Source organism: Bufo bufo, chromosome 4, assembly GCF_905171765.1.
Source record: "Bufo bufo chromosome 4, aBufBuf1.1, whole genome shotgun sequence".
NCBI classification, from domain to species: Eukaryota; Metazoa; Chordata; class Amphibia; order Anura; family Bufonidae; genus Bufo; species Bufo bufo.
The window spans coordinates 21,608,541-21,625,865 of record NC_053392.1 but is presented as its reverse complement, the minus strand read 5'-3'; the positions used below and the strand labels follow the sequence as shown (position 1 = coordinate 21,625,865).

The window sequence follows — 17,325 nt, the reverse complement described above, 5'->3', positions numbered from 1 at the left end:
GTTTTTATATCACTTTTTTCTGGGGTGATCGGCGGCCATATTGAGGCTTGTGGTGCGCCAGCACAAGCTACCACCAAGTGCTTTTAACCATCAATAGTGTGGTTATTTTTTGGCCATATACTACATCAGCTGCAGGCTGAGCCTGTGTCACCCAAGTGCATTTAACCATCAACAGTCTGGTTATTTTTTGGCCATATACTACATCAGCTGCAGGCTGAGCCTGTGTCACCCAAGTGCATTTAACCATCAACAGTCTGGTTATTTTTTGGCCATATACTACATCAGCTGCAGGCTGAGCCTGTGTCACCCAAGTGCATTTAACCATCAACAGTCTGGTTATTTTTTGGCCATATACTACATCAGGTGCAGGCTGAGCCTGTGTCACCCAAGTGCATTTAACCATCAACAGTCTGGTTATTTTTTGGCCATATACTACATCAGGGGCAAGTTGAGCCTGTCACCCAGCGCCTAAAAAATAGACCTGACATTTCTATTCAACCAAATCTGTACTGTTTTAGCTGGTCAAGTTATTTGTAGTGACCGTAAAAGCACAGTTTTTGTTCTGGGTTGAAAAACTATTCCCAAATTTGACATTCTCAAAATAAGTAGTTTCTGCTATATCAGGCCTACTTGAAATCTATCCCAAAAAGGATATCTTAGATTCAAGGTGCTGATAGTGTCATTTAGAAAAACTTAACACACACGTTACCGTGCAGATACAAGTATAATTCTGTGATTAAACGTATACCTGTCACACAGCGCAAATAAAAATAGGCCTCACATTTCTATTCAACCAAATCTGTACTGTTTTAGCTGGTCAAGTTATTTGTAGTGACCGTAAAAGCACACTTTTTGTTCTGGGTTGAAAAACTATTCCCAAATTTGCCATTCTCAAAATTGTGGTGAACGGGAACAATGAGGAAAACATCTAATAAGGGATGCGGACGTGGACATGGTCGTGGTGGTGTTAGTGGACCCTCTGGTGCTGGGAGAGGACGTGGCCGTTCTGCCACAGCCACACGTCCTAGTGAACCAACTACCTCAGGTCCCAGTAGCCAGCAGAATTTACAGCGATATTTGGTGGGGCCCAATGCCGTTCTAAGGATGGTAAGGCCTGAGCAGGTACAGGCATTAGTCAATTGGGTGGCCGACAGTGGATCCAGCACGTTCACATTATCTCCCACCCAGTCTTCTGCAGAAAGCGCACAGATGGCGCATGAAAACCAAGCCCATCAGTCTGTCACATCACTCCCATGCATATCAGGGAAACTGTCTGAGCCTCAAGTTATGCAGCAGTCTCTTATGCTGTTTGAAGACTCTGCTGGCAGGGTTTCCCAAGGGCATCCACCTAGCCCTTCCCCAGGGGTAGAAGAGATAGAATGCACTAACGCACAACCACTTATGTTTCCTGTTGATGAGGACATGGGAATACCACCTCAGCACGTCTCTGATGACGAAACACATGTGCCAACTGCTGCGTCTTTCTGCAGTGTGCAGCCAGAACAGGAGGTCAGGGATCAAGACTGGGTGGAAGACGATGCAGGGGACGATGAGGTCCTAGACCCCACATGGAATGAAGGTCGTGCCACTGACTTTCAGAGTTCGGAGGAAGAGGCAGTGGTGAGACCGAGCCAACAGCGTAGCAAAAGAGGGAGCAGTGGGCAAAATCAGAACACCCGCCGCCAAGAGACTCCGCCTGCTACTGACCGCCGCCATCTGGGACCGAGCACCCCAAAGGCAGCTTCAAGGAGTTCCCTGGCATGGCACTTCTTCAAACAATGTGCTGACGACAAGACCCGAGTGGTTTGCACGCTGTGCCATCAGAGCCTGAAGCGAGGCATTAACGTTCTGAACCTTAGCACAACCTGCATGACCAGGCACCTGCATGCAAAGCATGAACTGCAGTGGAGTAAACACCTTAAAAACAAGGAAGTCACTCAGGCTCCCCCTGCTGCCTCTTCTGCTGCTGCCGCCTCGGCCTCTTCTGCTGCTGCCGCCGCCTCGGCCTCTTCTGCTGCTGCTGCCGCCCCCTCGGCCTCTTCCTCCGCCTCTGGAGGAATGTTTGCACCTGCCGCCCAGCAAACATGGGATGTACCACCAACACCACCACCTGCGTCACCAAGCATCTCAACCATGTCACACGGCAGCGTTTAGCTCTCCATCTCACAAACATTTGAGAGAAAGCGTAAATTCCCACCTAGCCACCCTCGATCCCTGGCCCTGAATGCCAGCATTTCTAAACTACTGGCCTATGAAATGCTGTCATTTAGGCTGGTGGACACACACAGCTTCAAACAGCTCATGTCGCTTGCTGTCCCACAGTATGTTGTTCCCAGCCGGCACTACTTCTCCAAGAGAGCCGTGCCTTCCCTGCACAAACAAGTGTCCGATAAAATCAAGTGTGCACTGCGCAACGCCATCTGTGGCAAGGTCCACCTAACCACAGATACGTGGACCAGTAAGCACGGCCAGGGACGCTATATCTCCCTAACTGCACACTGGGTAAATGTAGTGGCGGCTGGGCCCCAGGCGGAGAGCTGTTTGGCGCACGTCCTTCCGCCGCCAAGGATCGCAGGGCAACATTCTTTGCCTCCTGTCTCCTCCTCCTCCTACTCAGCTTCCTCCTCCTCTTCTTCCACCTGCTCATCCAGTCAGCCACACACCTTCACCACCAACTTCAGCACAGCCCGGGGTAAACGTCAGCAGGCCGTTCTGAAACTCATATGTTTGGGGGACAGGCCCCACACCGCACAGGAGTTGTGGGGGGGGGTATAGAACAACAGACCGACGAGTGGTTGCTGCCGGTGAGCCTCAAGCCCGGCCTGGTGGTGTGCGATAATGGGCGAAATCTCGTTGCAGCTCTGGGACTAGCCGGTTTGACGCACATCCCTTGCCTGGCGCAGAAGTTCATTCGCAACTACCCCGACATGTCAGAGCTGCTGCATAAAGTGCGGGCCGTCTGTGCGCGCTTCCGGTGTTCACATCCTGCCGCTGCTCGCCTGTCTGCTCTACAGCGTAACTTCGGCCTTCCCGCTCACCGCCTCATATGCGACGTGCCCACCAGGTGGAACTCCACCTTGCATATGCTGGACAGACTGTGCGAGCAGCAGCAGGCCATAGTGGAGTTTCAGCTGCAGCACGCACGGGTCAGTCGCACTGTGGATCAGACCCACTTCACCACCAATGACTGGGCCTCCATGCGAGACCTGTGTGCCCTGTTGCGCTGTTTCGAGTACTCCACCAACATGGCCAGTGGCGATGACGCCGTTATCAGCGTTACAATACCACTTCTATGTCTCCTTGAGAAAACACTTAGGGCGATGATGGAAGAGGAGGTGGCCCAGGAGGAAGAGGAGGAAGAGGGGTCATTTTTAGCACTTTCAGGCCAGTCTCTTCGAAGTGACTCAGAGGGAGGTTTTTTGCAACAGCAGAGGCCAGGTACAAATGTGGCCAGACAGGGCCCACTACTGGAGGACGAGGATGAGGAGGAGGTGGAGGAGGATGAGGATGAAGCATGTTCACAGCGGGGTGGCACCCAAAGCAGCTCGGGCCCATCACTGGTGCGTGGCTGGGGGGAAACACAGGACGATGACGATACGCCTCCCACAGAGGACAGCTTGTCCTTACCTCTGGGCAGCCTGGCACACATGAGCGACTACATGCTGCAGTGCCTGCGCAACGACAGCAGAGTTGCCCACATTTTAACGTGTGCGGACTACTGGGTTGCCACCCTGCTGGATCCCCGGTACAAAGACAATGTGCCCACCTTACTTCCTACACTGGAGCGTGATAGGAAGATGCGCGAGTACAAGCTACTGAGAGCATTCCCAAATGTCACAGGGGAACCAGTGGAAGCCCAAGGCGAAGGCAGAGGAGGAGCAAGAGGTCGCCAACGCAGCTGTGTCACGGCCAGCTCCTCTGAGGGCAGGGTTAGCATGGAAGAGATGTGGAAAAGTTTTGTCACCACGCCACAGCTAACTGCACCAACACCTGATACGGAACGTGTTAGCAGGAGGCAACATTTCACTAACATGGTGGAACAGTACCTGTGCACACCCCTACACGTACTGACTGATGGTACGGCCCCTTCAACTTCTGGGTCTCCAAATTGTCCACGTGGCCAGAGCTAGCCTTTTATGCCTTGGAGGTGCTGGCCTGCCCGGCAGCCAGCGTTTTGTCTGAACGTGCATTCAGCACGGCAGGGGGCGTCATTACAGACAAACGCAGCCGCCTGTCTACAGTCAATGTAAACAAGCTGACGTTCATAAAAATGAACCAGGCATGGATCCCACAGGACCTGTCCATCCCTTGTGCAGATTAGATATTAACTACCTCCCCTTAACAGATATTAGATATTAACTACCTCCCCAGGGCACTTCCTCATTCAATACTATTTTTATTTTCATTTTACCATTATATTGCGGGGCAACCCAAAGTTGAATGAACCTCTCCTCTGTCTGGGTGCTGGGGCCTAAATGTGTGACAGTGGCCTGTTCCAGTGGTGGGTGACGTGAAGCCTGATTCTCTGCTATGACATGAAGACTGATTCTGTGCTGACATAAGGCCAGATTCTCTGTTACGGGACCTCTCTCCTCTGCCTGGGTGCCTGGGCCTAAATGTGTGACAGTGGCCTGTTCCAGTGGTGGGTGACGTGAAGCCTGAATCTCTTCTATGACATGAAGACAGATTCTGCGCTGACATAAGGCCAGATTCTCTGTTACGGGACCTCTCTCCTCTGTCTGGGTGCCGGGGCCTAAATATGTGACAGTGGCCTGTTCCAGTGGTGGGTGACGTGATGCCTGATTCTCTGCTATGACATGAAGACAGATTCTGCGCTGACATAAGGCCAGATTCTCTGTTACGGGACCTCTCTCCTCTGTCTGGGTGCCGGGGCCTAAATATGTGACAGTGGCCTGTTCCAGTGGTGGGTGACGTGAAGCCTGATTCTCTGCTATGACATGAAGACAGATTCTGTGCTGACATAAGGCCAGATTCTCTGTTACGGGACCTCTCTCCTCTGCCTGGGTGCCTGGGCCTAAATGTGTGACAGTGGCCTGTTCCAGTGGTGGGTGACGTGATGCCTGATTCTCTGCTATGACATGAAGACAGATTCTGCGCTGACATAAGGCCAGATTCTCTGTTACGGGACCTCTCTCCTCTGTCTGGGTGCCGGGGCCTAAATATGTGACAGTGGCCTGTTCCAGTGGTGGGTGACGTGAAGCCTGATTCTCTGCTATGACTTGAAGACAGATTCTGTGCTGACATAAGGCCAGATTCTCTGTTACGGGACCTCTCTCCTCTGTCTGGGTGCCGGGGCCTAAATATGTGACAGTGGCCTGTTCCAGTGGTGGGTGACGTGAAGCCTGATTCTCTGCTATGACATGAAGACTGATTCTGTGCTGACATAAGGCCAGATTCTCTGTTACGGGACCTCTCTCCTCTGCCTGGGTGCCTGGGCCTAAATGTGTGACAGTGGCCTGTTCCAGTGGTGGGTGACGTGATGCCTGATTCTCTGCTATGACATGAAGACTGATTCTGTGCTGACATAAGGCCAGATTCTCTTTTACGGGACCTCTCTCCTCTGCCTGGGTGCCTGGGCCTAAATGTGTGACAGTGGCCTGTTCCAGTGGTGGGTGACGTGAAGCCTGATTCTCTGCTATGACATGAAGACTGATTCTGCGCTGACATGAAGCCAGATTCTCTGCTATGGCATGAAGAGACTGATTCTGTGCTGACATGAAGCCAGATTCTTTGCTATGGCATGAAGAGACTGATTCTCTGCTGACGTGAAGCCAGATTCTCTGCTATGGGACCTCTGTCCAATTGATATTGGTTAATTTTTATTTTTTTAATTTTTATTTTAATTCATTTCCCTATCCACATTTGTTTGCAGGGGATTTACCTACACGTTGCTACCTTTTGCAGCCCTCTAGCTCTTTCCTGGGCTGTTTTACAGCCTTTTTAGTGCCCAAAAGTTCGGGTCCCCATTGACTTCAATGGGGTTCGGGTTCGGGACGGAGTTCGGGTCAGGTTCGGATCCCGAACCCGAACATTTCCGGGAAGTTCGGCCGAACTTTTCGAACCCGAACATCCAGGTGTTCGCTTAACTATAGTTATCATCTCTCTGTACCCTTACTGCAGACTGCTAGCAATTCATTCATAACGTCTAGTAGAAATAATAAAGGAATAGCACAACATACAGCCATAAGAATAGATGCTTCAGAATTGTTATTACATAGAGAAGGTCCTCTTTAACACCAAGAACCGTACTCTTCAAGCCAAAGAGACCTTTATAGAATTAGAAAAGCCTTGTCCTCTGCCACAGCACTTTATCCTAACAATACTAAGTCGTTCTTCCGGGAGGTTGAAGCTAATAAAACAGGCATGTCAGGAGAGGTGAAAGGTCCTTTTTAAGCTCCTTCTCAGAGTAATAATAGGTGCAACTACAGAAAAGAAGCGGGAAATAAACTGGCAATTGTTAGCAAATCAGAAGCATTAGATAGCCCTTAGATCCTGAGGACGAGTCTAATCATGAACTGGAGACAGCTTCTCTGAGCTCATTTGCAGGTCCTAGTTTGAGATTACATTTCCTAAAAATACTCAGTCAAGTCATCTCAAAATGGCAATTCTCAAACTTAGCATTGCCGTGATTTTCCCAGAGAGGCTTGTAAAACAAAATGGACAGCTACTTGGTGGGAATCTAAATCAAGAGATATGCCAGAATATCATCCAGGTATCCAAGTATGCCACCACACAAATATAAAGAACATCTTAGAATATGGTATTGATGTGATCCTGAAGGATGAATCTAGGATTACTAACTCTATTGTGAATTTTTAAGGTTGTCTTCCATTTATCGTCATCATGAATTTGGATTAAATTACATGCCCACTGAGGGCCAATTTGGTGAAGATATTAACCATTTGAATCCTCTCTGAGGTCGAATTTGGTGTAAGTCTTAACAACTCGAATCTTATCAAAGATCTTGAAAATGAGAGGAAGTGGGTATTTGAAATTGATTTTATTTAACCTCCGGTCAGCAATACAATAATGCAGGGGCACATCCTTTTTTCTCAACAAAGAATCTGACTCTGATGTTCCACTTGCTGTAAAGAGTCTTGGTCTCAGTTTTGGGGAGCGATAATAGGTAAACCTGTCTAAAATTAGAAAGTGTGACAGGGAGATCAATAGTGCAGTCATAAAGTTGATGTGGAATGGTCTCCACTTATTATTCACTGAAAACAATATCTAGATTAGGCAATCCAAGCAATCCTGGGTTGACAGATTACTGGCAAGTAGTGAGAGTGAGAATGTTCTTCCCAGAAGGTAATCTGATCAGAGTTCCAGTTAATGAATTATGCTTCTGTAGCCATATAGATCCCAGTTAAACAAGACCAATGAACCTTTGAAAAAAAAAAACATAAAGAAATACATGCAGGATCAAAGAAGCTATGGTGGAGCAAACTACCTCAGGAAAAGCTTGGATATTCATGGAAGCAATGGGATTGACGCAGGAAGTTCCCATTGTACCCAGAATCCAAGAAGGCTTGTACAATAAAGCTGGGTCCGGGAATAGTTACATGTAGGGTGATAATTGAACATTTTTAGAGTAAAAGTTTGTGCCTAAGGCCGTCTCTCCTACTAGCTCTAGGCACTGTAGTTTCCCAGCTTTATGGAACATTACTACAGAAAGTGAAACTTCTCTCAACTGTACTAGTACAAATTGTTGCTACACTTATGTTGACACTCTTCCACAGAGAGCTTGAGACTTTCTGCTTGCATAGGTTCTTCCTGAGGGGCAGGTGCAGAAGCCTAAAGAAGTCTAGCACAGGTATGATCAGTTTAGTTACCCTTCCGTCTTTCCTAAAACCTAATGTTCAGGATATCACGATGAGTTAAGAAATTTGAGTTAAGAGTTTGAGTGTGAACTCTGCTACATCCGTAAATATGGTTGGCAAAAATATTAGTTCATCCGGATGGCACACAGGTCTCATCCAGCAAGTTTATCTTAAATATAACCAGATCTTCTTTTCCAGAAGGAAGCTACAAGCACCTCATTACTTCACATTACTTCATTTCAAATTGTTAGCCACAGTGTTAATCTGAATGGTATACTGTCACAAAGTGGAGAAGGAGAACAAAGGGAATACTACAGATAATGCCGAAAGTTTGATGGACTCAAGAAAGTGGACAAAACAGGATTGTTCCACTCTTGAAGCTGAAAAACCTAGGCAAGTGCTTTTCCGGACAGCAAAGACGAGATGAACACCACCTTTGCTTTGTCAGATGAAAACTTATGTGGCAAGACCTCAAAATGGATGGTACTTGGATTAATAAATCATCTGCAGAACTTTGGGTTGGCATCATAGCAAATAAGTAAAAGCAAGTGTGGCCAAGAACAACAGGAAGCTGTTATTGGTGAAAGCATCTTGGCAGAAGTAGAATGAGCTGCAGCAGCTGAAACAGGAGGTTGGTTCATCCAAATGAGGTGTGTTGTTCTGCAGAATCTGGAGTGGCTTATCATGGTGGCTCCACTAGACAGTTCTCAGGCAATGTCATAGACCTCAGGATTAGGGGATCAGCAGAATCCATTCCAGTAGGTAAAAGTTATTCTCTAATCACAGAATATGGGATAAGTATCAGATCAATGGGGGCCCTTCTGCTGGGAACCCCACGATCACGAGAACAGTGGCTCCGTACCCCCTGAAGGTCCCTGTGAAACCGGCCATTTCAGGGGAGAAGCAGGAGGCCTGCAGGGGGTAAGGGCCCCCGTTCTTATGATCAGTGGGGGTCCTTGTGGATAGGGGATAACTTTTACCTACCGGAATACCCCTTTAAATAGCCATATAATTCAGTGCTGAGAGAGTTAAAGAAAGTTTAGCTGCTGAACTGGATATGGTCAGGCAACATGGAGTCAGTAAGCAGAGCTACTAGAGCTGTATTTGAATTATGCAATCATGTCATCAGGCCATTTTATTAACCTAAAGAAATCCACATGAAATGTAATTTGTGTGATTTTTTTTGTTGTTTAAATTATATTGTAAAGTGAATTTGTTCCTGTTTTTTAGAGGAAATGATTGCTTCAGATGGGGTGTCCTTGCTTTTTCATTCTACGGTAATAGACACGTACTACTGCTATTCCAAATTACTAACCCGTGGCATTAGAGATCTGACCCTCCGGACAAGTGTAACAGCTGAAGCAGCATTTGTGTTGTCCTTTCATGGGAATTCGTTGGTATCCGATCAGGCAACTTTTACTGCATGTAGACGCGGGAGTCTGGAAAGATATATGATACATAAGAAGTGTAGGTAGTCACATAAGTCAGAAATTCAGATGTAGCAGAGACAAATATGTTCATGAGTAAAGTTTTATGCTGGAATTATAAATTCAGTTTTTGCTGAAAATTTGAAGCAAACACAGAAGTGAATGCCGAAGAAAGAAGTATCAGCATTTCCCTGATACCTGTCCTTCTTTTGGGTTCAATCCAGGATTTGGCTCGAAAACTGCCACAAAACCTGTATGTGTGATCCCAGTCTTAAAAATGTAAAGTGCAATCAATCCTGTGCAAGGAGAAAGAATAGGCAGTGCTATCTATACCTATATTGATTGCCAGGAGAACAATCAATATTGTCTGTATCTGAAAAAAGTATAGAAAGACTAGTGGTATTGCTTTCTGTACCAAAATCGGAGGCTCCATGGAGTCAGTACTATATCTGTAAGCACATCATATTCAGAAAGATAAGGGCAGTATTATCTGCATCTGCAGGTGTAGCACACATCAAACGAAGATTCTGCATGGAGGCAGTGCTATCAGTACCTACATCATTTACATGGAGACAGTGCTATCAGTACCCACAGTCCATCATTTACAAGGAGGCAGTGCTATCAGTACTCACATAATTTACAAGCACTATCTGTACCTACAGTACATCACTTACAAGGAAACAGCGCTATCAGTACTCACATGATTTATAAGAAGATACAAGGAGACAGCGCTATCAGTACTCACATGATTTACATTGTATGCACGGATTGTCACCGAGTGCATTAGAAAAAAAAAAAAAAATTCTGTTTTTGCTATTGATTCTGCACCTCTAGCTCAGAATTGTTTATCTCAAGTGGTGCATGATATAAGATTAAGAGTGGGCGACTGTCATCAAAAATGTATCTCGTGTTTTGTGTTGGAGGGTCTCCCTGCTCCATTGGTTCTGGGTTTACGGTGATTAAGCAAGCACAATCCAACCATCGATTGGCAATGTAGACAGATTCTGGATTGGAGTGATTATTGCATTTACAATTGTCTGAATGCATCTTTTTCTGTTTTAGCTACTAAGATATTACCCTCTTTTATATCTGATTTTGCCAACGTGTTTTCTGAGAGTGGATGCCAGGATTTACCTCCGCATTGGGAATATGATTGTCCTATCAATCTTATTCCCGGAGCTAACTTGCCTAAATCTAGGTTGTATAACCTTTCTGAACCTGAAAGACTGGCTATGAGAGAGTATATTACCAGGTTTGGCTAAAGGACACATAAGACCTTCCAAGTCTCCAGTGGCAGCAGGGTTCTTTTTTGCAAAAAAAAAAAAAGACAGATGTCTTCGGCCATGTCTGGATTTCCGAGAACTCAATCGGATTACTGTCCGTGATCCCTACCCTCTTCATTTGATTCATGATTTGTTTAACCAGGTTATTGGTGCCAAGGTGTTCTCCAAGTTGGACTTAAGGGGGGCATATAATGTGGTTTAGAGATGGCCTTGCGGTTCACCCGGCGGTCGTTTCACGACGAACTTTACGAATTCGCCATTCGCCGAACATGCGAACATATGGCGATGTTCGCATGCGCCATATTCTTTTGCATTGCACCGAACTTTGACCCATGACACATCCATCAGGTGGGACAGGACAGCCAATTGAGACGTTTCAGCACATGGACACACCCCCATCCCTATAACAGAACCCAATCTGGCAGCCATTTTACATTATGTGTTTTGCCAGAGGTTGCATTTTGGAGCAGGGACAGGCTGTTAGGAACATAGGGACACCAAACACTAGCTAATAGGGCCACAAAGGTCCTTTTAAGGACTGGTAATGTTGTGCTATCAATAGGTGTGCTACACAGATGGCTGTGATATACTTATAATATACTTTCTAACATAGAAAGTATATTATAGTGCATTTGCATGCTTCCAGAAAATACTGATTGAGGGCTGCAATCTATCAACTTCCACAAAATAGTGATTGAGGTTTTCCATATACCTGCGTCCACAAAATTACTGCTTCAGGGTGATATACCAGCTTCAACTAACAACTGATTGAGGCCTTCCATATATCATCTTCCACAAAATAGTGGTAGAGGATTTCCATATACCTGTGTCCACAAAATACAGATTGTAAGTTTTGATATACCTGCTTCAACTAACAACTGATTGAGGCCTGCCATATATCAGCTTCCACAAAATAGTGGTTGTAATGGGGCGCTGAAGGCGCTCTCGGTCTCCCATCAGCCGCGGACCTGCTGCTTAGCTTCGGGAGCGAGGATCTGTGTTCAGCCTCGTTCCCAGGGCGGCTTTTGCTAGCTGGGAGGCTCCCTGCTCCTAGGTCTGCCTTGAGCGCTGAGCTGATCACTCGGTGCTCGACTTGTTTGTCTGTCGGTCATGTGACGCTGGCCACGTCACATGACCCTCACTCCCCACTATAAATACAGGCAACCTGCTGGCTACAGGTTGCCTGTGATTTTGGTCCCTTAGGCTGTGTATTATTATTGTTATTTTGCTTACCTTTGGATTTGACCATTGATCTGCTTCCTGACACCTCTTCTGCCTGCTCCCTGAACCTTGACGCTACCTCTCAGATTTTGACCTCGGCTTGCTTTTTGATTTTTTTTGCCTCTTCTCTTGTACTCACATGACCTCCTGGACTGACCCCGGCTAGTTGACCCGCCTCGCCTTTCTGTTTTTGGTGGTACCTTGCTTGTTCCACCTCTCTGTCCGCTCTAGTGCTACCTCTCATTGGCTGTCCGCTTCCCTGCTGTCCATCTCTCTGCTTGCACTTATTCAGGTCAGGGACTGTCGACCAGTTGCGCCCCATCACCTAGGGCGGGTGGTGCAAGTAGGCAGGGACAGGGGACCGGGTGGCAGCTCAGGGGGTGCACCTCCGCTCTATCTTTATACCCGCGACTCTACCTTGTGACAGTGGTAGAGATTTTCCATATACCTGCAGCCACAAAATTACTGCTTGAGGGTGATATACTAGCTTCAAGAAACAAGAGGCCTGCCATATATCAGCTTCCACAAAATAGTGATAGAGGTTTTCCATATACCTGTGTCCACAAAATTACTGCTTGAGGGTGATATACTAGCTTCAACTAACAATTGATTGAGGCCTGCCATATACCAGCTTCCACAAATACTGCTCTTCTCTAGGGACTTTGGCACAGGGTCATTTTGAAAATGACAGGCAGAGGAAGAGGCAGGCCGTTCCACAGAAGTGGTAGGGGTCGGGCAAGTGCACTAGGCCGGAGCCTAAGTGGGAAGTTAGAGAAGGTGCGTGTGATTATGTCAAAGGATGCACCACAGTTGGTTGAGTGGCTCACTCAGCCTTCCGCTTCTGCACCCTCCTCATCCTCTGTATCTGCACCTTCCTCACTCTCTGCTGTGTGCACCACCAAAGACACAACCACCACCATAGCCCCTCCACTTGAATCAGAGGAATTATTTTCCCATCCATTCCCAGACCTTACCGATGCACAGCCATTCTTGGCATCGGATGAGGAAGAGGAGGTAGCAACAGCCGCCACCCAGCGGTCTGACGACAGTACCCACATCAGCCCAAGGAGGGAGGTCCCCGCTATTGCTGCCTACTCCGAGATCTCTAATGTCAGCGGTGGTAAAGGTGATGATGACGTGTCGATGGATGTCACGTGGGTGCCCACAAGAGAGGAAGAGGAGGGGAGTTCAGAGGGAAAGACGGAGCAGCAGATAGGGAGGAGAAGGAGAAAAGCAGGCAGAATTTGCAGTGCACAGGAGGCAAAAAGCAGACTGCAAATGTATCTGGAGAAAGCCATCCACCATGCACGGTAACATCTTGCGCTCCCAGGACTCCAGCACATTTCTTTGCAGTGTGGGCTTTTTTTAACGTGTCATCTGCTGACAATAGTGTTGCCATCTGCAGCCTGTGCTGTCAACGCATAAGTCGTGGTAAGCCCAACACTCACCTCTGGAAGACCGCCTTAAGAAGGCACATGGCCTCCCATCAACGAGCCCAGTGGGAGCAACACTGTCAAAACCCACAAAGCCACACTCCCGGCGCTCCACGTCCTGTCTCTTCTTCTTCTCCTCTCTCCTCCCATTTGTTCTCCACTCCACCTTCCACCTTGCTGTCGTCTCGATCATCTGGCACAAGGCACGCTTCCATGGCCCAAATGTTCGAACACAAAAGAATGATGACACCAGATAATCCTCTTGCCCAACGGCTGACCGCTGGCTTGTCGGAACTGCTAGCCCGCCAACTACTGCCATATAAATTGGTGGACTCGGAAGCGTTTAGAAAATTTGTGGCCATTGGCAATGGAAGGTCCCCGAGAGGAAATATTTCTCCCAGAAGGGCATCCCTGAACTATATGGCCACATTCAGCGGCAAGTTAATATATCTCTGGCACACAGTGTCAGTGCCAAGATACATCTGACCACAGACACGTTATCTAGCAAACATGGGCAGGGAAGGTACATAACTTTTACTGCCCACTGGGTGAACCTTCTGACGGCCATCAACCATGTAACCTGTGGATTTGGTGTTACCGCCACGGATTGCATGCAGGCCTGCCTCTTCTTCTCCTCCTCCTACTCCATCCTCCGTCTCCTCCTCGGCTGACTTCTCCTTTTCCACTGCTACCGCCTCTTCCTCTGCACCCCCCAAGCTCCCCAGAACCTATTTGACATGCCAGGTGAGACGTTGCCATGCTGTGCTGTGGCTGTTGTGCCTGGAAGCCAAGAGCCACACTGGTCCTGCACTGATTTCAGCTCTGCGGTCACAGGCCGATCAGTAGCTAACCCTGCTCAATTTGACAGTTGGTAAAGTGGTGTGCGATAATAGTGCCAATCTGCTGAGCGCGCTGAAACAGGGCAAAATGACACACATGCCGTGCTTGGCACAAGTCCTGAACTTAGTCGTTCAGCGATTCGTTGCCAAATATCCCGGGGTCCAGGATGTCTTGCGGCAGACCAGGAAAATCTCTGCCCATTTTAGAAGATCTTACACAACCATGGCTTGCCTTGCTGACATTCAGCGGTGACAACACTTGCCCGTCAGACGTCTGATTTGTGACTGCCTGATACACTGGAACTCCACCTTGTATAAGCTTGATAGGCTGCTCCAGCAGAAACGTGCCGTTAACGGACTACCTGTATGAACTCTGCGGCAGGACACGTTTTGGGGAGCTTGGTTTCTTTTCACTGTGCCAGTGGCTGCTCATGCGCAACGCATGCAGACTTCTGCGGCCACTTGATAAGATTACCAAACTTGTCAGTCGCAGCCAGGGCGCCATCAGTGACATCGTACGTTACACCTTCTTTCTGGAGCGTACATTGCTTCGTGTCATTGATCAAGCCGTCGAGGAGCAGGAGCTGGAAAATGAGGAAGTCGCAATGCTGAATGAATTCCCAGTGGGGGCTAATCCATCTGAGACAAGTCAGCAGGAGTCTGAAGAGGAGTCAGAGGAGGATGGTGGCTTGGGGAGGGAGGAGGAGGAGGAGCAAGAAGAGCAGGATTTTTAATTTTTGGGGATCCCTGGTGTTGTCCGTGGCTGGGGGGAGGAGACCGAGGACGACATTCTCCTGGGCGATGAGCAGGAACCAGGGCGCTCCACTGCTTCCAATTGTGCAAATGGGGGCCTTCATGCTCCAGTGTTTGAAGAGGGACCCCTGTATAAAAAGCAAAAAGGTCAAGGACCTGTACTGAGTGGCAACGTACTTAGACCCCCGGTACAAACACAAAATGGCGGACATGTTACCAGCATCACAGAGGGCTGTCAGAATGCAGCATTTCCAGGCCTTTATGCGAGAGATGCTGCATTCTGCTGTTACGGGCACTGGCAGAGGAATTTCCACCCACAGCGAAACAGCTGCGGGTACCAATCCTACCACGCCTGCAAAAAGAGGGCGGTTTGAAGATGTGTTGGTCACTTCGGATATGAGATAATTTTTGCAGCCAACCCATCAGCAGCTGCCCTCCGGACCCAGCCTCAGGGAACGTCTGGACCGACAGGTGTTTGACTACATTGGGTTAACGGTCGATGTGGAGCTCTGAGAAGTGAGGAAAATTTGCCATGGAACTCGTTTTTGTTCTGCCTTTTGTCCGCTTATTGTAACTTCTCAGGGGCTGTCCTCTTCCCTGCTGTCTCTTTCTCTCTGCTTGCACTTAGTAGGTTAGGGACTGTAGCCCAGTTGCGCTCTGTCACCTAGGGCGGGTGTTGCAAGTAGGCAGGGACAGGGGACCAGGTGGCAGCTCAGGGGGTGCACCTCCGCTCTATCTTGATTCTCGTGACTCTACCCGTGACACTGTGCCCCCTTATACCCTGCATTGTGTCCTCATTCCCTGTACTGTGCCATCTTATACCCTTTTATCCAGTCACAATAGGGCGGTGTTATCCGGTCACTGTACAGAGGTGTTATACGGTCAATGTATGGCAGTGGTATCCAATAACTGTATGGCCATAACTGTATCCCTTTTTTAAACCTGGCATTAGCGGGAAAAAGATGCAGATAGCGGTGCTAAGGACCTTTGCGCCACAATCTGTGTAAGAAAAACGCCTAATATAGACGTATTTCTATATAGTAAATGACCACCTAATTGTATTACTATTCGGGGGTAGAGCTAATATCTTTATATTATATAGATTCTAGTGTATTATACTGTGCCCTGTATTTCCCAGTAGAAAAATGATCCTTGGGAAACACAGTCCTCACCCCTGACCACCAGGACCAGGTAGCGCTCTGTCAGTACATGGTGGCCTCCCCTCTCCACCACGCTGCTCCGCTGTGTACTAGTGCTTATTCTGACACTAGGGATGGGTTCACATCATATTTTTGCCATCCATTTAATGCATACCAAAAATTTATGTGTTAACCACCCCAGGACCGCCGTACGCAGGATTGCGTCTTTGCGGCGGTCCTGTTGTTCTGGGTGGACGCGCCGGTGCGTCCTCTCGCGAGACGCGAGATTTCCTGTGAACGCGCGCACACAGGCGCGCGCGTTCACAGGATCGGAAGGTAAGCGAGTGGATCTCCAGCCTGCCAGCGGCGATCGTTCGCTGGCAGGCTGGAGATGTGATTTTTTTTAACCCCTAACAGGTATATTAGACACTGTTTTGATAACAGCGTCTAATATACCTGCTACCTGGTCCTCTGGTGGTCCCCTTTGTTTGGATCGACCACCAGAGGACACAGGTAGCTCAGTAATATGTTGCACCAAGCACCACTACACTACACCCCCCCCCCTGTCACTTATTAACCCCTTATTCACCCTTGATCACCCCTGATCACCCCATATAGACTCCCTGATCACCCCCCTGTCATTGATTACCCCCCTGTCATTGATCACCCCCCTGTAAAGCTCCATTCAGATGTCCGCATGATTTTTACGGATGCACTGATAGATGGATCCGCAAAACGCATACGGACGTCTGAATGAAGCCTTACAGGGGCATGATCAATGACTGTGGTGATCACCCCCCTGTCATTGATCACCCCCCTGTAAAGCTCCATTCAGACGTCCGCATGATTTTTACGGATGCACTGATAGATGGATCGGATCTGCAAAACGCATCCGGACGTCTGAATGAAGCCTTACAGGGGCATGATCAATGACTGTGGTGATCACCCCATATAGACTCCCTGATCACCCCCCTGTCATTGATTACACCCCTGTCATTGATCAACCCCCTGTAAAGCTCCATTCAGATGTCCGCATGATTTTTACGGATGCACTGATAGATGGATCCGATCCGCAAAACGCATCCGGACGTCTGAATGAAGCCTTACAGGGGCATGATCAATGACTGTGGTGATCACCCCATATAGACTCCCTGATCACCCCCCTGTCATTGATTACACCCCTGTCATTGATCAACCCCCTGTAAAGCTCCATTCAGATGTCCGCATGATTTTTACGGATGCACTGATAGATGGATCAGATCCGCAAAACGCATCCGGACGTCTGAATGAAGCCTTACAGGGGCGTGATCAATGACTGTGGTTATCACCCCATATAGACTCCCTGATCACCCCCCTGTCATTGATTACACCCCTGTCATTGATCAACCCCCT

At 48.1% G+C, this 17,325-nt stretch overlaps 1 protein-coding gene across 1 annotated transcript in view; it reads right to left on the bottom strand.

Moving 5' to 3' along the window:
• Positions 1-17,325, bottom strand: part of LOC120998899 (vomeronasal type-2 receptor 26-like) — a 158,522-nt gene that overhangs the window by 41,910 nt on the left and 99,287 nt on the right. The window contains exon 4 of the mRNA XM_040429778.1: positions 9,154-9,277. Coding sequence (XP_040285712.1) covers positions 9,154-9,277 — 124 coding nt within the window. The remainder of the gene's footprint in view (positions 1-9,153; positions 9,278-17,325) is intronic.